Genomic DNA, 20667 nt, shown 5'->3' with positions numbered 1-20667 from the left:
TATGTGCGTTATAATTAATCGAAATTAATCAATTAATCGATTAAAAAAAATTTAGATTAATCGAACACGAAAATTTTAATCAGTAACAGCCCTATTTATCAGTATTCTTCATGAAACTTTCAGTAAAGATTTTTGAACAGAAATATGTCATCAAACCTGAGGCTTAATTTCACAGTATGTATTATCCCTAATTAAAGAACAGCACACAGTTAGACGTAGATGACTTGATAAAAGCAAGTAGTACCCTCAAGTTCAAGCATTGGGCTGTTGCAATGGAAAGGGTAATAGCGAGAGCCTCAGGGAGTCAGACTTTCCTTATTACTTTGGAAGATTTTTTTACAATTTTTTGGAACATTTCCCTGTAAGGGGGCTCTGATAATTCTGATCCTTTTGTGAAGAAGAGTTAAGGATGAGAATTCCTGCATATGCATCGCTATCAGCGTTGGTGAGGATCACAGATGATAATAGCACTTTTGCAAGGACAGACAGACATCTTTCATTACATCTATAGCCAGACATCTTCCATTACATCTATAGCCGGCTTAAGGCTATGTGTACACATGGACGCCTTTTGATCTATCTGCTTTCACATTTCTGCCAATTAAATGGGGAAAAGATGGGTCACAAGTATAGCGCAGAGTAGGAAAACATTATTAGAAATGTTTAATGTGAGTTCTCTATGCAATGCCAGATTTTCTGTTAGCCAAAATGGAAACAAATGAATAAGAGCAGAGATAAATTATTACGGTACACTTGCATTGTGGGCCCCCATGTGCGGGGGAATATCTGTGATGGTAATCCCTGAACCTATATACTGTAGCTGATTGCTGTTGCTGTGCTTGTCGAACATCCAAATATTGCCCTTTTGTGCCTTCTGTTCCAATAAAGTATGCTTAAGAATGGTCATGTCAACATTTTTCTGACAAACAATATTTATGTAGCCGGCTTGCTAAATAATGCATTGTGCTCAGTTTTTCGTCAAGGTGTGGCTCTAATGCACCAGATCATCAACCCACTCCCTTTTGTCAGTAATCTGGTGATCATGGAACACACATGCTTGTGATTCTGCAAAACCCTCCTTGCTGCCTCTCACACCCAGAATTCCCAATTTAAAATATACCGGTACTACTAAGTCTCTTACTGTCTTGGAAGTCTGGATGTGATTTGTAATGCTATTCGGCACAGGGAAAGTAGGTCACACAGCACAGGCTTATAGAAGTACACTCCTTCCGTCCTACTACATATCCTATGCAGAAGTGTGTTCTTGTGTTTACTGTGATAAGACTACTGTTTCCTGACACACACACAGTTATCGTCACGACGGACATTTTTTTCAATGAGCTGCATGCACTGTGCAATTAATGATGGGACATGTTGTCCTGAGGAGTGTATCAGCTGACCCTTATGATGTGAGAGCATGCTTCCCCAATCGAAACGTAAGGGAAGTACCTCTGAGGAAGTGAGTGAATGTGGCTCCAAATTGCTCAAAAAAGAAAGCAAGTCTAGCTGAAACCTATTTTTTTATGCAATGTGCTGGTTTACCCTACACATATGTGTTTCTGATGTAATGCTTTAGGATTTAGTACTTTAACTCTCAGAATGTTTATACTGCTCTGATAAACAGTTTTCTATTTATGAAAACAAGCAAGGATCGGTAATTAAAGAGATTCCCGACTTATTTCCACAAATCAAAATTAACACGAGTTCTTTTATTTGCGCTAACTTGAAGACAAGATGAATACAATCGTATACAAAATATATATATATTTATTAATTAAAAATCAGTGCAAAATAATAATTAAATATAATTGGTGACAAACAAAGAATAAGGATCGAATAAGTTCAATCAATTTGATGACACAGGTAATGTGTAAAATTATTACCACAGGATATTAATTCAAAATATAAATGTAACCAAATAAAATAACTTTTTAAATGCAATGGGTATCTTATCAGTAGCTCCCAGAATAAGAAAACAAAAGGTTCAGAATTGACACGTGACTTCTCCCAGCAACAGATGTTCACAAACACAAACTTTTAACAGCGCGTGGGCAGGATTTGTCCCATCATGTACAGGGTTGGCAATAAGCCAAGACTATATTCAAAGTAAAGACAAATTTCCACCAATGTAATATATATCAGACTAGGCCATTGACTAGAAACTGAAATCAGTTTCCTGGAGATTATACAAATGTATAATGTATAATGTATATATTTATCTCCCAAGATTGAAAGACATAATTTGTACTGCAATGATCTCAAATCAATCCAGATCCTACAAGAACTAAATGGTCTATCCGAATATATATATGTGGCTAATCAATTGCCGACAGAAATATAGAAATTTATACTTTACCAGAAATTCAAAATTAGTTGTCTGAAAGAAGTCTGCTGTCACAGTTCAGAAACAAGGGATGGTCAGGTTCTCTTTAGTTCAATTCCCCTTGGACAGCCGTCCTCCGCTTCCGACCTATACCCTTTAGAATGTATTTCCTTACTGCCTTTTCTTTGTTGGATCTTCTTCTGTTGGCTCCTGCTACAACTTTTATCCCCCTATGGAATGTGGGCTTGGCTTGGTCTTCCACGTGATTATTGACGTGACTAATGACGCCAGATATATCAATTTACCATATACCTCTTCCTCACAATAACCACAAGAGGCACTATTGTTCTATGTAAAAGTTTGGGTAATTTAATTCTAATATTTTCTAAAGATCTTGTTGAAGGATAACCTCTGACTTAAGCTCTGGACAAACCGATAAATATAGGTAGGAATGACATTAACTGATAACACCCTTCAGACTTATAGGGGTCTATTCATGAAGCTGCCAAGGATCTGGCCGTACATTCGGCCGATCCTTCGGCTAGCTTCGGCCCTAGGACCCCTTTGGTTCAGTAGAACCGAAGGGGTGCTGTACGGGCTATTCACAATAGCCCGTACAGCTCCCGAACATGGCCGAGCGGCTCAGTCGAGCCGAACGCATATGCATCGGCTCGGCTGAGCCGTGCTGACAGCCTGCTTCTGACTGCTGGGCGGAGCCAGCCGTGATCTTACGGCTGGCTCCGGTCACTTGCAGAGAGAACAGCGTCCCTGGTTACTTGCTAACCAGGGACACTGATCTCCAAACAGCTAAATCTCCCTGGCGCCCCGGAAGTCTCCTGCTCTCGGCCGCCAAGGAGAGAAACACTGATTTTTTTCCCATTGAAAAGCATTGGGACATTACTATTGGCTATTTTAATTTGCAATAGCCAATAGTAAACTAGCATTGTACCCACCGTCTGCTGCGGTTCCCCATCAGGTCCATCAGCAGAGGGCGGGTACAATGCTAGTTATTACTATTATACAGTATTTTTCTCATCTAAACCTATAACATTACCATATAACTAATTTGCACATTCCATGTATGTATATATTAATAAACAAAAAATAATTCCTTTAAAACAGGAAAATCCTAACAGCCTCCAGCAGGTGACACGTTATTATAATGAAAGCTCTAATTTATCAGTGTAACGGTTCAGAGATTGCTGGATTTCATCTGAATGTATAATAAGCTGATTGCTCATTTACAGAGACGTTACCATGTCACCTGATAAATATCAGCACAATGATTATGCAAGTAGGTCATTTGCTAGCAGCTGTCTTTTTATGTCCAGCCTATCAACATATTTATAATTTGACTAACGCACTGTGCTACAGAACACAGACAGACATCCACCAAACCTTTTACAAGTGACAAAATGTATTTCAGTAACTGCTGCTGTTATGTCAGAACTATTGGGCAGAAAGGAATCAATTTCAAAGGCCTATACATATTATTTTACAGAATTTTATATGGGCATCATGGTAGCCATTTTGTCTGCTTGATAGAAGGTCAATGCGAGTTTATTCTTTCTGAGACAAAGGGGGTGATTTACTAACCTAAACACACGCACGCACTAGGTGTGTGTGATTTTCACACAGCAAAACGTATTTATCAACCAAAAAGTCTCTAAAAGCATATTTCCACTAATGCCATATATGGAAAAATCATGCACATGATGCATATATAATGCTGCTTCACAGTTTAGACAAAAATGGTTAGCTAATGCATTTACATTCCTGCATTCATCAACGCAAGCAACATAACATAGAGCTAATTTACACCACATTACCTTGCAATTCATTGCAGGGCTTTGAACAACACACCTGCTGGGTGTGTACACACTACAAAGGTGTTTCGATTCCTCCCATAGATCATGCTGGGAGGGAACACACTACAGAGGTGTATACACGTTCATGGTGTGTTTATAAGGTTAGTAAATCAACCCCAAAGACTCTCACAGAAGAGTTCAGGAATCTTAACATAAACATTCTCAGGTCGTAAATTGTGGGGGTCTCAGACAGGTGCCATAAAGATCCTTCATGCCTCTACCAAAGACAATGTACAAGAGACTGGAATGTCTAAAGATTTTTTTTCTCTCTTTCAATGAATAGAAGATGGGGCTTATTTAAAAGTTGCTTATGAAACCTTACTCTTCATTGCAGTGATGATATTATCAATAATGTTATTATATTATTATATTATATGCAGCATCTATATGCCTATTTTATTGACTAATTTCAAGTAAAATGTTATACATGTACTTTTATAATATCCAAACTATATTCATTATATATATTGTGTGAGTGTACCCATTGAAATATATTAGTATGTAATCTCAGCATTTGAGTACATGTGTTGCACCATGATTGGGCTTCTGTGTTCATCTTTGTCAGACTCAATAAAAACATCGCTCTGAGTGGCTAATGAATCTAGTTTTAGCAGTCCTTCAGCAGGGATCCTCTTCAAGTTAGATATACAGACAGTCTGTCATGGAGGACTCTGCATTTATAAATTAATTGTATGTATTTACTATCACTACAGAACACTAAGGGGCCCATTCATTAGTGGCCAGATTATTATGACTACCTGACGTTTGTAGGCAAATTACCTATAATTTCATTCTGAAGTTGCTAGAGGGCCAGAACATTATAAATAGGGAAGCAGGTTGTTTACCACGACAGTAGAAGTGATTTTTTTCTGAAGATATGGGGAAACAACGCGACCTAACAGCCTTTGAACGTGGGATGACCGTTGGCGCTCGGAGCCATGGTTTACCAAAGTATCGTTGCTGATCAAGTTCATCCTATCATGTTGATGGCGTATCCAACAAGACAATGCGCCATGCCACGGTGCTCGTATTGTGCAGGAATGGTTTCAAGAACATGAGGGAGACTTAGGGATTAGGGATGCACCTATACTGATATGGTATCAGTATCAGTGCCGATACTGAGTATTTGGGCTCATACTCGCCCAGATGCTCCGATACTTACCCCGATACTGGGACTGCTGGTGAGAAGGACATTCCACGTGCTGCGAGGTAGCATGGAGCCGGCTTCATAATCCCTGGCTTGTAAATTGTGCCTTTTCACATGTGAGCTCCCTGATGCCTGTAGCTCAACACCTGAAGCTCAAAAAGGTACATGACCTACTTTTTTGGTTTTTGGCACCATAGATTTCAATGCAAGCACCTGAAAAATGCCTGAGACTGCCTGAAGATGAGCATTTTTCAAGGTTAAACAACGTATTTCCTTCTCCTGGTACCTAGCTTTCCATTGGCTAAAACAGAAACAGTCAAGTTTGAATATGCTTGAAAAAGCATGCAAAAACATAGATAAAAATGCTCAAAAATCACCTGTAAACACTAACTCTCAGGTGTGAATGCAGCCTTAGGCTGAGTTCACACTGTTGTGCTACGGTAATGCATTTTGCACATTCACATTCACCCTTTTTCAGCGTTGGTTTGCTCTGGTGCCATTCGTTCTTAATGACACCCCAAATCAATTTGCAATGGATGTGTATTGCTGCGCATCAAAACTACTATGCCCTATGGTCTGCTGCATTGCCAAAAAAAGTACAGACAGTTTTTTTTTTTTGGTGCAATTTGGTACATTAGGCAGTCTATCACAACATTTAAGTATATAACATTTTAAAAGCAATGTCCATATGAAAAGTAACGTTTTGGGGTAATGCTGTATTGACTACTTGTACTGAACATAATTATTTAAAAAAAAAATTAGATGGGTGCTATTTTCCAGTGTTTATTGAATTATTAATTAGAGACAGTAGGTACCATTTCTGTGGCTCAGCAGGAAGAGAAGACATGAGAATAATGTGATATGACTAGATCCTTTGTTTCCAGGAGGCTGAATGCATGCTTACTAATGTCAGTGCATCTGACATAATGACTGTCTGCACTGAAAAGATTTTTCCTTTAAGGACCTCTACCTCAGTAGATGAATATAGGAAACGTAGTGCTCTGTGTAAGCAGGCAAACATACTGGCTTCCTAATCATCCTTCTATTTATAAAGGATGTTAGATATAATGTTTGTGGATGTGGAGATTCTGGTGAATAGCTGAAATAAATATTTCATATGTGCAGTCTAAAACGATGGCATCACATATCAGGAGCCATTGATACAAGTCTATGCATTATGTGGTCTGACTTCTTTAGGCCATACATTTTGTCCTTAGTATTAGAAGCCTGGTGCTGGTAGTTTAGGTGAAGGGTGCCCCGTGCTTGGAATCATTGCATATAGTGTAGCTAGACACTGTTTTATCTCTTGCAATAAAGTAACCATTCTCTACCTAAACACCGAACCACTGGCTAAAAAGGAACTCCTAAGGCTCCTTTTACACGGGCATTCCGATCAGGTCTGTCTGTCATTTTTCAGGTGGAACTGATTGGAAGCCCAATGTTAATCTATGGGCAACTGGGTCTTAAAGGACGGCCAGGTCCAGAAAAACAAAGGGATCAGAGTTCCATTTCAGTGCACCTGATTGTGGGAAATCAGGGGTAATCTGATAGACCTAATCTAGACTCATAGACCTAACATGGGTCCAGTAATTAAATTTTTTCCTCCATGGTAAGATGGAGGAAAAAAATTGGATGAACACGGGTGTCAACAGTGACATCCGTTCCGATCAGCGGAGGATCTGATCACAGTCTGTTCTGTTTATCTTGTGAATGCGGTCCATATTATTAAAAACTATCCTACACAGCACACAATTAATGAGTCATTTTCATGAAAAATAATCTGGATTGCTCGTATTGATTCTTATTTAAAAGCTTAAAAATCAATTCACTTCTTTTCTTTTGCAGTCTCTAAAACAAACCTCTCAGTACATGAAGACAAGAACCGCGTCCCATTTGTCAAGGTGAGAGAGGACATTCAACTTGTTTATCTCAGTGGTTTGGTTTTGGGGCCAAGAATGTAATCACATTTAGCAAATCAAAGTTAAAACATTGTGTAAGGAACATCCTGTGTTAAATAAAGAGACAAGACTTAGGATTAGCTAGAAACATCCTTTCATTATATTATATTATATTTTATATGCACATTTAGTTAAAGTGAACGTTACCCTTTAAGTTTAAAGCAGAAGAACAGCCAAAATAACAATAATTAGCACATTAAAAGATAAATTACCAAAACCAGCTGTTGCTGAAATATTAAAAGGGTTATTCACTAAAGAGCCGAAGGATCCAGCAGTAGCTTCAGCTGATCCTTCAGCTTGCTCCGGCCGACTCTGCCCTTCGGTGGAGTCAAACTGAAGGGCTGCTGTACGGGCTATTCACAATAGCCAGTACAGCAGACGAAGGCAGCCGAGCCGAATGCATATGCTTTGGCCTGGCTGAGCCGTAGTGACACCCAAAGCGTGGAGAACGGTCGGCCGAAGCTGACCGATCTCCACGGAAATGACAGCTGGGCTGAGCAAGCCATGATCGCACAGCTTTATCCGCCCAGTTGTAATAACAGATCAGCATCCCCAAATGACCTGGGGATGCTGAGCTGTCATTAAAGAATAACAACTGGGCGGAGCAGGCCGTAACATCATGGTTTAATAGTAAAAATTGCTGCAGTTCACATGGACTTCATAGGTGCAAGAGTTGAACTGGCTAAATACAATTTTTAGGTGATGTGGTAATCTCCAAAATGCTGTATTTTTCTACTTAGGTGTGGTCTCTTCTACAATTTGGTTCTCTTGGTCATTTAAGTTTAACTTACCTGGTCTGTTTTTTTGGTTTTTTTTAAAAGGTTGCAGTGCAGTGCACATTATTTTGTACAGGCAGTTTGTCCTGTCACTGATCCTGTTTATTAGCACATGACCTTGTTTAACATTTACCATTTGACATTTGTGTAGCTGAATCATTTATCCTTTTATTTACACTTTACAGGGCTGTACTGAGCGTTTTGTGTCCAGCCCAGAAGAGATCCTGGATGTCATCGATGAGGGGAAATCCAATCGCCATGTAGCTGTCACAAGTGAGATGCCATATTTTTCTTTTTTTTTGCCATAAAGGATATCGAAACCCAAGATCAAAAATTTAATATATTGCAGCTTACCAGTTCCTAAATATGCTGGCTGCATTTTTCATGAACACTTTGAGCAAGTACAGAAACTACCTGGTGACTTTGCCAGAAATGCTGTGTCCTTGTCACTTCCTGTTCACTGAACTGATATATCAGACCTTGTTATCTTCCTTCCAAACTAGTTTCAGAAAGCTACACATTTTGCTGCCTGTGCCTGAGTAATAGAGATGAAGACAGGCAGATGTGTTTGTAGTTCAAATAAGAACAGCCTCGTGTGACAACCATGGCTTCCTTCTTATACACAGTGAAGGAGTGAGCATAGCCATTCAGGGACATAAATTGTGTTATTCCCAGGATTACCAGTAAAGTAAAGGAAAAAAAAGCACAAAAAAGGAAACTAATGGAGCAACTAAATCTAGTAAGGTGCATTTTTTAAATGTTAGTTTTGGCTTAAGAAATACTGTAAAGTAATATTAAAGTCTCTGTTTTTTGGCTTAAATATATAAAAATCCACAAGTCAAACACTATGTGCATGCAGGGACAAAATAGTGTACCTTTAAAACTGAAACAAGTGTACCTCTACTCAAAACTTTTCCTGTTAGTATTGGATAGAGTGTCCAGCTGGGTAGTAATTACCAGAACTGGTCTTCCAATTGGAAGATCTCTCCTCACATCCTGTTCAACGACAATGGTAACATTTTGGATTTCCTATCACTTTTATCCCATTCACAATAGTCATTAGGACTAATAGGAGGACAGAAAATCCCTGCAGAAGACACAGAAAGCAACAAAAACCTAAAAAGAGTGTAAGAAAATTGGGGCGAATTATAATATGAATAATATAATATGATAATAATATGAATAATATGAATATTAATGTCCGTATTATTTATCAACACCCACGTCTTCCTGTTTGAGGAGGGAAGGTCAGCTAAAAATACACACTACAAACTGTAGGTTTAAAAATAATATATTGTACACAGAATTATACATGTATAGTTTGATTATAGATACAAAAAGATTACAATGTTGACAAAAAACAATCCGTGGTTATCAATAAATCATCTATCCCAGACTAACCCAGCAATACTAAAACAGCCCCTCAACCATAGAGGGAACAAACACAAGTCAATACCTCTACACCAAATAATATAACTCATAACTGGTTAGATCTTGACTAGCCAATCAGATGCCTGTATAGTACCAGTCCTAGGGGATGCGTGGCTTCTGGACTTCAACTGACCCCACCAGCTGTCCTTCTAGCTGTCCCTCCTATCCATCTTTATCCTAGTTACCCCCATTCACTATCATGATTGGTCACAGAACACAATCATATCTTTTTCAAGAAAGTGACTGGATGGCAACTGAAGTCTCTTTGAAATAATAACACCTATTTTTTAAGGTTGTCCATAAATTGTTTGGCTCTAGACCAGCGGTTCTCAACCTGTGGGTCGGGACCACTTCGGGGGTCGAATGAGAATTTGCCAGGGGTCGCCGGGAGTCTCCCGCTATTAGATAGCGGCTCCCGGCCGCCCGGGAGAGAAACACTTTCTCCTGGAAAGGTTTAATCTGCTTGATCGAGCAGAGTAAACCTTTCGCTGCGATCGTCTTTTTTAATTTATTTTTTTATTTCTGACATCGGAGCCCCGGCCGCCGTAAGTCAGAAAAAAATTAATAAATCAGCATTGGAATGCATAGCTAGATTCCTATTGGCTATTTCACTTTGCAATAGCAAACTAGCTATTGCACCCGCCCACTGATGCTGTCAATCAGCAGAGGGGGACCTGCAGTTCTCCATCAGGTCCCCATCTAGTGATTATCATCATTATTAATAATAAAAGCTGACACCCTCGGCTTGTGTTACCGTATATGGTTTGCCATTTTAGCTGTTACAACAGTGGTTCTCAACCTGTGGGGTCGCTGTGTGATTTCTGCTGTGCTCGGTGAGAGTCCTCCTCAGCCCTCTCCTAGCGCAGCAGTGTCAGTTCTCCCGCCACGCTGCCAGATGTTGCTGCAGCAGCCGCGTCATCCCTAAATTTTACCGTTGGGGGTCACCACAACTTGACAAATGTTACCAAGGGGTCCCGGCCCTAGAAAGGTTGAGAACCACTGTTCTAGACTGTCTCAGAGAAGGGGATGTATGCATATTAATTAAGTGTTATCTTCAAAGTGACCATTGATCTCATGGAGACAACACTGATAACTGACTACACCATTATCTGCTCTCAGGTAATAAAAGGGAGATCTTAATTATATGACATACCAGTTGACTTTAGCTTAGTATTGTTAACAAGTTAGCAATGCAAAATATTTTATTTATACTGATTCCACAGAGGATACAGCCTTAATATACAATTCCATTCATACCTAGGTGGCATACAGACATCCTTTTGGCTAGTTATATTTCTTACATTAACCCTCTACAAGTTACACATCTTATATTATTACATACATTACATTTGGGCATTGAAATTCCTTACAAGGGGTTCAAACCCTTTCTCCACTCTATCCAAAACTAAAAAAAAAAACTTTCTTACTTCGAACTTTATTTTCTAGTGAAGGTCTGGATCTTATGGCAGTATAGAATAGTTCTCTTTGGTCATATGGTAAATGAGTACGTTTTTTTTACCCCTCTTCTTCTGCTTGTCCTCTAGTGCTGCTCATCCTTTCATTTTATGCCTCAGTCAGTTACTCTCTGTTCTGTTGTCTCTTCTAGACATGAATGAGCACAGCTCCCGCAGTCACAGCATCTTCCTTATCAATATCAAACAGGAGAATGTGGAGACTGAGCTGAAGCTGAGCGGAAAGTTGTATCTGGTTGACCTGGCTGGCAGTGAAAAGGTTAGTATGTGGCCCGAGCCTTATTTAATCAGTGACTGCAATGCTATAATATACTCAGCACTGTACAAATGAAAAACAAAGAGTTGAGATGGCAGTCACCAACACATAGCAATCAGAATAAAAGAGGTGAAAAGCAATCCATTTTCCCACTCTCTGGATCTTGTTCTGGTACGCAGGGAGCACTCACCCATAGCAGTTCGTTAAGAATTTGTTTCAGTAAACTGAGATATTGACAGATTTCTGCAGGTTACTGTAAATGTCAATGCTCTTTGTAGGGCCTTATTGAACGAGATCCAAGTTGTATTGATGTCGTGTAATTACAGCGGCCGGCCTGGAAGCTGCTCGTCGGGCTCCACTGTCTGCTCGTCACAGACGAGCAGACGAGTGGATTTTCGAGCCCTGCACATACATAATGGGTATAAGTCAATAAAAGAGGAGTGCAATCAGTATACTTTATGTGGAATAATAGTGCCTGGCAATGTATAGTTTACAAGTTGCTGGCAGGATTCAAACCTATTTCAGGTATAGTTGGGGTGCTGCATAACTCTTGTCATAGTTTCTTTAGTCAGTAACTGGAAGATGCTAACATGGTGAAGCTTTGTAGAAGCTTTAGGTTTGAGTGGCATGATAAACTTTGCCACTTTCTTGTAGAAAACAGACTTCTATGGGATCAAATGCTGATGTACTATAAGAAGCCACCAACTTTGGCAATGCAACTAGGCACATGAAAAAATAATACAGTAACAGAGATTACCCTCAGTGAACACTGCAGATTCATTGATCCAGGGAGCTATAGTTGTATGCACATTTTAACTGTTCTAGTAAAAGCTGAGTTTGACCCCATCCCCTTTTCACCTCCTGGGCCTCCCTATTGGTCTACGAGGTTGCCCATTACATTAAAGGACGAGTATGTGAGTTTGGGAGGTAGAAGGGGTGAGAACTTTGAGCTGACTCTGCCTAGGATGAATCTGTAAGAGTACTGTGACGCAGGAGTGCAGTGCTGAAGGAGATCGCTTTGGCAGGTAAGTCTGTCATAATGTGCTATTTGCACTTTACTTCTGCTTTAAAGCTGAACTCCACAAAATCCTTAATTTAAATGTACTCATCAATAGCCACACAAGATATACATTCACCAAATGCCTTTGAAAACCCAGTTATTACCTTGTCATAATAGCGGCAACATCATCACTGTGCTGTGCAGGACAGGGCTGTGGGAAGGACCCAGCAGGACCCACTTACTTCAGGCTGCCTGCAGACAACTACAGGAGGGGGTGGATACAAGGCCAGTTACCCTACAAGGAGAGAGAGCAGTACTGACTGGTCTTCATTAGTGCACAGATACAAAGTTACTTGCTGCATAGATGTAGAAAAAATACACAAAGCACACCAAAATTCAAGTGAGAATACACATGACTTTTGTATTTAGGCATTATTTATTTTTCCGTACTCGCCGTTACCGAATACTAATACCGGATGTCCCATTAAGGAAGCCGGGCGCTTTGTAATGACTCGCCGCCCGGCTCTCTGATTAGCAGGGAAGCTGGGAGGCGGGTAATGACTCGCCACCTGGCTTCCCGATTAGCTGGGAAGACGTCTCCATGCCCCCTCGTCACCAGGTGACAAGGAAGCATGGAGCCAGCTTTCTGGTCAATCAGGAAACCGGGGAGCAGGTAATGACTCGCCGCCCGGCTTCCCGATTGGCCAGCTTCCTGACCAATAAGGAAGTGATGAGGGAGCATGGAGCCGGCTACCCGGCCAATCAAGAAGCTGGGCAGCGTGTAATGACTGCGTGTAAAAGCCGCCCGGCTTCCTGATACTGAAAGTTTCAGTATCTGGATAGGCACCAGGAGCATTTGGGCGAGTATGAGAACACGGCATTGGCATCGGCACCAATACTAGTATCGGTGCATCCCTATTAGACATATATTTGGAGTTCAGCTTTAAAGGAGAACTATGAGGTGAGTGCTTTTCACTCACCTCATAGTTCTAGCCGACCTGTGACAATGAGACTGTCACAGGTCGGCTCAGTAGATCGGGAGGTGAGCGAACACATACCGGCGTTCGCTCACCTCTCGATCCTGTCACGGCTCTCCGTGACAGGGGAGGGGCTGGATTCCCCCCTCCCCGCTCCGATCCGCCAGCGCTGACTGGCGGAACGCATGGGGGAGGGGGCGGGTATAGCTGTCAGTCACGAAGCTGGGCGGATCCCGGCACAATTGTCGGGATCTGCTTCAGCTGCGGTGTCTCAGTATACCGCGAGCAGCAGCTCGCAGTATACTGCGGCGTCCCAGTATACCGCGAGCTACAGTATATTGGGCCTAGGGTTACGGGAGGACGCTAGTTTGTGTCCTCCCGTTACCCTAAGGAGAACTATGGGGAAAAGCCTTAACCCCATAGTTCTCCTTTAAGGACGGATAATTGTCCACAACAACTGATTGATAGCTAGCTCTTCAATCATTAACACCTTTTATTATTGTTAATTGGGGTCTTTTTCTTTCTGTTCAAGAGCAGCTTTTTTTAACAGCACCTCACTGCATTCTTACAGCACAGACACCTTACGTTTCATATGCTGGTGAAGGGCAGGGATGGCTGTCTGGGCAATATAATAAAACCAATATAAGGTATAAATATTATAACTTTGTTGGTCATTGATGCCCTCCCAATATTACGAGATTGCCTCATTTTACCAGCATTTACTTGTTTCATCTTTATAACTATACCAGATGAGCTGCTAATACTTGATATCCTATGTTTTTCTTTCCTACATTTCTAGTTTTATTGACAGTTCATTTCACAAGTAGCCTTCTGTACTGAGGAGTCATGGTTCTTATAATAGATCCTGAGTGGTGAAATACATTACTGAGAATTATGCGCAATCATCAGGGTGGAAGCTATGAAATATAGTAGTATGGAATGCTGTAAAATCGATGTGAGCTCAGCCTGAACAAGACATATTGATTTCTGCTCTGTACTCATTTTACAGGCTGTCTGTATTGTCTCAGACTGCAGAATGCTGCAGATAGGGAAATTAGGAAAAGACAATTCTCTATGATAGATTGCGTCCAAATGACTGACTGTCTTGTTTTGCTTCAGTGATATCGAGAAGACCTAAATTATCTAAATGAAGCCACTCTTCTATGCTAGCAGCAAATATTGCCTCTTGTTAATTAAGGGAAAACTATCAAGAAAATATGGCATTTGCAAGTCCTGTGGGGCAGCACATTGGCTTAGTTGGTGCTATATAAATGCCAATAATAAATAAAATATTGACATGTTTATAGAGTTTCATGGACTGAAGTCCTTGTATTACTAGTCACTGAGTGAAAAGCATGACTGAATATAAGCATGCATCCAGAAAAATGTCAGGATGCCTTAAAGTTGCATTATCTCTATACATAAGTTTCTTAGAGAAGGCACACCTGTAAAAGGAGAGTATAAATAGTTAGCTTTCCTGCCACCCACATTGGCAAACAATGCCCCATTTCTTAGAAACCCAAAGTCAGCTTGGAGACTGACACAATTCCAGTAATGCTAATCTTCTGGGTCTGCAGCTCTCACTAGTTCTTTCTGCTGGCCTCCACATCACTACTTCTGTCCTGTAGTGACTTGGCAGTCAGCACTGGGGACCAAAGAGAACACGAGGGACCAGGGTCAGCCCCTACTTCCTGAACTGAGATGCTGCATCAGAGATGACACAACCATGTAAATTCCAGTGCCTGTGCAGTTTTTGGCTCTGTTTACAAGTATCTGACATGGATCTGACCTTTGTTGCAGTCTCTCACCTTGTGGCTTGCTAAAAAGTTTCAATTTTGCTTATTCCTGGGAGAGGAAAGACTGAGGAAATGCTTCCTCCTCCTTGCCGCAGACAGATGACATCATCTCAGCCTAGGCAAAGTCATCTGATGTGCTCACAAGAATGTTTTTTTGAAAAATAAAAAATAAAAAAATGATATGGTTGCTTTATATTGTGACAAGTCAGGAATTTATTAGTGCAGACATGTAAATTACTGAGAGATCAATTTTAAGTAAACACCAACTATGACATAACAAGCATGAATTGGTGACATGGAGCTTGTCAACAGCCATCAGAACCTTAGTCACCTGTTCTATGGAAGTACTAAGTTTATGTTTAAATGAATAAAAAATAAAAACACCATCTGTTTGACATAGTTTGGTCTTGTACTGATTTCTCAGTTCCCTTGAAGTTGTTATTATATACACTATATTGCCAAAAGTATTGGGACTCCTGGGTTTAGGAGTGTGTCTATGGGAATGTTTGACAATTCTTCCAGAAGCACATTTGTGAGGTCAGGTACTGATGTTGCATGAGAAGGCCTGGCTCGCAATCTCCGCTGTAATTCATCCCAAAGGTGTTCTATTGGGTTGAGGTCAGGACTCTGCAGGCCAATCAAGTTCCTCTACCTCAAACTCGCTCATCCATGTTTTATGGACCTTACTTTGTGCACTGGTGCGCAGTCATGTTGGAACAGGAAAGGGCCATCCCCAAACTGTTCCAACAAAGTTGGGAACATGAAATTGTCCAAAATGTCTTGGTATGCTGATGCCTTAAGAGTTCCCTTCACTGGAACTAAGGGGCCAAGCCCAACACCTGAAAAACAACCCCACACCATAATCCCCCCTCCACCACACTTGGCACAATGCAGTCAGGCAAGTACCGTTCTCCTGGAAAACGCCGAACCCATACACGTCCATCGGATTGCCAGACAGAGAAGCATGATTCGTCACTCCATAGAACACGTCTCCACTTCTCTAGAGTCCAGTGGCGGCGTGCTTTACACCACTGCATTCGACGCTTTGCATTGCACTTGGTGATGTAAGGCTTGGATGCAGATGTCCGGCCATGGAAACCCATTCCATGAAGCTCTCTACACACTGTTGTTGTGCCAATCTGAAGGCCACACGAAGTTTGGAGGTCTATAGCTATTGACTCTGAAGACAGTTGGCGACTTCTGCGCACTGTGTGTTTCAGCATGCTCTGACCCTGCTGTGTCATTTTACGTGGCCTACCACTTCGTGGCTGAGTTGCTGCTGTTCCCAGTTGCTTCCACTTTGTTATAATACCACTAACAGTTGACTGTGGAATATTTAGTAGCAAGAAAATTTCACGGAAAACCTGAATCTAATGATTTGGAGGGGTGTCCCAATACTTTTGGCAATATAGTGCATATCTGTAACTTATTTATAACTTTTTCCCTCAAAGTAATCTTTATAATATATGCCACATGTATTATGCTAAATGCCTTTCTCTCTGATTTGATTAGGTCAGCAAAACTGGAGCTGAAGGTGCTGTTTTGGATGAGGCCAAGAACATTAACAAGTCTTTATCTGCTCTGGGAAATGTCATATCATCACTTGCAGAAGGATCAGTAAGTGTCAGTTAACACTACATGAACAGTGTCCATATATCTCGCAGCACTCCTTACCGGATATCCCAAAAGCGGGTGCTCGTAATCACAGCGGATGGCGCCGCTCACAGGGAAACTTGAATAAAGTTGTCACCTGCACACCAGCACAGAGATTCCAAATAAGTGCAAGATGTCATCTCTGAGCCTGATGAAGGGGACCCTGCGTGGCCCCCGAAAGCGCTTGCCGTTAGAGTGACATCTATCAATAAAATGGATTTCACTGATTTGGAATCTTCGTGCTGGTGATATCTTTATTCAGGTAACACTGCATAAACAGCGCAACCAGTGAGAGGGGTTATCACGGTACAATTAGTGGTCTTCCTACAGTCCATAGCATGAATGTGTCAGGACCATGACCTAGCCTTAGGGAAATGTGCTAATATAGCCATATAATAATTAGCCAATCATATGGGTGAAGTCCAAAAATACAACCAGTTGTAAAAAATTGCCATACGAATACGATAATCAGCCCTTCCTGATTATCCCTATAACATAGAAAATATTTTTTAGTTAATTTCCATTTAATTGCCAATATGGGGGGCAAAGGACAATTAAAACGCATTTCTAAGGAAGGACTGGAATGTGAAAATAATATTTGTTGGGGTAGAAATTCCTGTGAGCAACTATTACATACTGAAAGCTGTACAATGTCATATTAATATTCTATGTAAAGCATTAACATGTTTAATGTGTTTTTAGAAAGGATATGTACCCTACAGAGATAGTAAGATGACCCGAATCCTCCAGGACTCCTTGGGAGGAAATTGCAGGACAACCATGTTTATCTGCTGTTCTCCATCCAGCTACAACGATGCTGAGACCAAGTCAACACTCATGTTTGGTCAAAGGTAACAGAATGCCACAGTGAACTGTACTATTGGATAGAAGGACTGTTTGTCTTACATACTGATGAATATCTTCCTCCCTATCAAGGCATACATCCATTTATTCATGAATCCATTCATCTGTCTGACTACATCCATTAAAACCAAACAGCAGCCAGTGATATGTTTTTGGGAACAGGGGTGAAGAGTAAGAACTTTCTGTTCTTATTGCTGCCTGTGACCCCGCTGGGGGAGATTTTTGCCTTACCTTCTTTCCCCATTAAAAGGACAAGAAATCAGGGAAGTTGGTGTTACTGGGCAAGGAAGTAACAGACAGTAAAAATAATGCACAAAGGTTTCACCCTTTTCCCCACTCTACTAACAAATGTGTTATCTTGTCTGTATCACTTTCACCACCATTTGCCCAACACCTGGATTTCTTATTCTTCATTAGGAAGTCTAGGTCTAGGTCTAGGTCATTTGCCACACTTACAATATGACCAATGTTTCATCCACTACCCCTGAAAAATGTCAAACATCTGTAGTTTTCAAATGACAAAATCACTGATTGTTATGGAATCCATTTCGCTCAATCCTGCACCGTCTTCTACTGTATGTCTTTACTAGCTGTATATGTGACACATTGCAAGGAAATATTTAAGCCGAAAAATGAGGGCAAATGCCTATCACTGCAAGCAAAGGTATACACAAACTTTTGTCTAGATTTCCCCACTTTTTAAACATATTCCTTATATGTTACTTATCTCTTCTGTGACACAAGAGAAAATGTGCTTTGAGCTGGATATTTCAGTCCTGGTCAAGTGTATTTATTCCTTTGACAGTGATGTCCTGAGCTCATTTGTTGTGGTCATGCTTACTGTAAAAACCTCTGGATTTCTGTGTGTACCTATAGAGGTGTAGGGTGATGGTTTACTGTTTATAGATTCCTAAAGCTGTTTTAATTACACATCATTTATTGTTGTGCTATCTTATCTCTTCAATCCAATCATTTTGATATAATCTGGTTCTTTTTATTGTAATTAAACTATAATTCAGAATGTTCATTATAACACTCTCCATAGAGCCAAGACCATCAAGAACACTGCATCAGTTAACCTGGAGCTGACAGCAGAGCAATGGAAGAAGAAGTATGAGAAGGAGAAGGAAAAGAACAAGACCATGAAGGAGACCATTCAACGGCTGGAGGCTGAACTCAGCCGCTGGAGAAATGGTAAAGTATAGTCTTTATAGCAGATTAGTGACTACTGGCTATTATACACACTATCTAAAAAACAAACTTTTTACATGAGTTTTTCTTTCTTTAGGCGAGAATGTGCCTGAGACAGAGCAGCTGAGTGACAATGAACCGATCATCCAGGAAACTTGTGATGAGACCCCAGTTAATGATAATAACTCTTCCATTGTGATCCGAATCTCAGAGGAGGAGAGGAAGAAGTATGAGGAGGAGATCCGTAAGATGTACAAACAGCTGGATGACAAGGTATGTTGTTATAAGGTTGAAAAAATCATCCTCTTTGAACCAGTAAAGAAAACAATACCTGTAAAGTCATTTCCACTTATTATTTTGTAGGATGATGAGATTAACCAGCACAGTCAACTAGCAGAAAAGTTGAAGCAGCAGATGTTGGATCAAGAAGAGGTATTGTTTTATATTACTGTATTTAAAGAAACAATTAAACTTTGCTTTACAACATAGTTCTCAAAGCATCAACAGGAACCAACTTAGTCCAGGGTTGCCTGTACTGTGATCTCATTCAGGATAGCTTCCTCCAAAGGAATCGGAGCAGCTTTTGCTTACAGGTTGAGTTTACTATTACAAGTCAAAGTTATAGCTGAAGGTTTGGACCTTGCTAGCAAAAAGCTGCAGCTCTACATGTCTGTTCTGTTGTGTAAATCTGCATGGGACTTACCCTTTCTTCAAGGATAAAGTTTACAGCAAAGTTTTATGCTATGGTAGTCAGTAGAAAAAGCAAGGTAAAAGGATGAAAAATTCTAAAGGAGTTCAGACCTTGCATTATATATGTTTTAATCCAACCAGATCAGTGATATCACTTTGTTTCTTCAGCTGATACAAATACATCAGGGAAAAGATTTGATGTCTTATTGTGTATGTTATAGAGGAGTGAGATTTATGCTGAAAAACAACATGCTTATCGGACAGTTATTCATTCGTGAAGTCCAGGTGTTTTAATATTTTAATATTCCAAGAAACAGATAACAGGTTTTCAGGCCTGCAACAAGCAGGTTATTATTTCAGCTCGTAATTGTTGGATGTCTATAGAGCCATTGGGCCATCTAACATTAATCTGAAAAGCCTACCGAAGTCTATAAACTAACATTACTGTTAAGGTACAGTATAGGTACATTGAATTACCTGAAAGTACCTGCACTGGTCTTCAAATCAGTTCCATTGGGCATGGGAAGTGCCAAAGGTCTTACACCCAGGTTGTATACAAGACGTTGACTTCTTTCCAAGTCAAGAGAATGACATGACTTGCTGTTGCTATGCCCTTGTCCCTGTCCATTCAGCTGCCAAATGGTAGAGCCTGGGGGGCCTGTAATAGCATGTGATCAATAAAGTTAAATAAAAAGGGGCAGAGCATAGTTTTAGGAGGTGTAAAACTTAAAGTGACACTAAAAGCTGGAGTTAAATCTTAAAAATAAGGAAGAGCCCTGGGGCCATGCTAAAAAAAAAAAGAAACAAAATTCTGACTTTTAAAGTCAGAATTCTGTGTTTGAAAGTAAGAATTCTGTGTTTAAAAATCAGAATTCTGTGTTTCACATTCTGAGTTTCAAACTCAGAATTCCGACTTTCAGATACAGAATTCTGACTTTAAAACTCAGAATTTTGTTTCATGTTTTTTTTAGCATGGCCCCAGGGCTCTTGTGCCTTAACTATTTACCAAAATGCAATTTTTCTTTTTTCCATTCCTTTTACTTCTGTTACTCTTTTTATTAGTGCAGTAAATATGTAATATAGATATATGTATTGTTGTATACTTTAGATTTTATTTTTGTTAATATGTTTTGGTTTTTATATTGCTGCTGGTCTTTAATAAAAAGAATAAAGTTAACAAAAATGTATCCTATTTGTGTATCACTCAGCAACAGATCCTCAAATCATCTCTGAATTGGTGCTGACACTGTCCTTCCTTCTGGAGG

The 20667-nt window shown here is 40.3% G+C and overlaps 1 protein-coding gene across 1 annotated transcript in view; it reads left to right on the top strand.

The window, feature by feature from the left end:
• Positions 1 to 20667, top strand: part of KIF5A (kinesin family member 5A) — a 125353-nt gene that overhangs the window by 59342 nt on the left and 45344 nt on the right. The window contains exons 6-13 of the mRNA XM_018569717.1: positions 7184 to 7239; positions 8258 to 8345; positions 11110 to 11234; positions 16517 to 16621; positions 17360 to 17508; positions 18567 to 18715; positions 18810 to 18985; positions 19076 to 19144. Of these exons, the coding sequence (XP_018425219.1) occupies positions 7184 to 7239; positions 8258 to 8345; positions 11110 to 11234; positions 16517 to 16621; positions 17360 to 17508; positions 18567 to 18715; positions 18810 to 18985; positions 19076 to 19144 (917 nt within the window). The remainder of the gene's footprint in view (positions 1 to 7183; positions 7240 to 8257; positions 8346 to 11109; positions 11235 to 16516; positions 16622 to 17359; positions 17509 to 18566; positions 18716 to 18809; positions 18986 to 19075; positions 19145 to 20667) is intronic.

Source organism: Nanorana parkeri, unplaced genomic scaffold (assembly GCF_000935625.1).
Source record: "Nanorana parkeri isolate BGI_ZX_2015 unplaced genomic scaffold, ASM93562v1 scaffold35, whole genome shotgun sequence".
Classification (NCBI taxonomy): Eukaryota; Metazoa; Chordata; class Amphibia; order Anura; family Dicroglossidae; genus Nanorana; species Nanorana parkeri.
The sequence above is the reverse complement of the archived record's forward strand: the minus strand, read 5'-3'. Positions and strand labels throughout refer to the sequence as shown.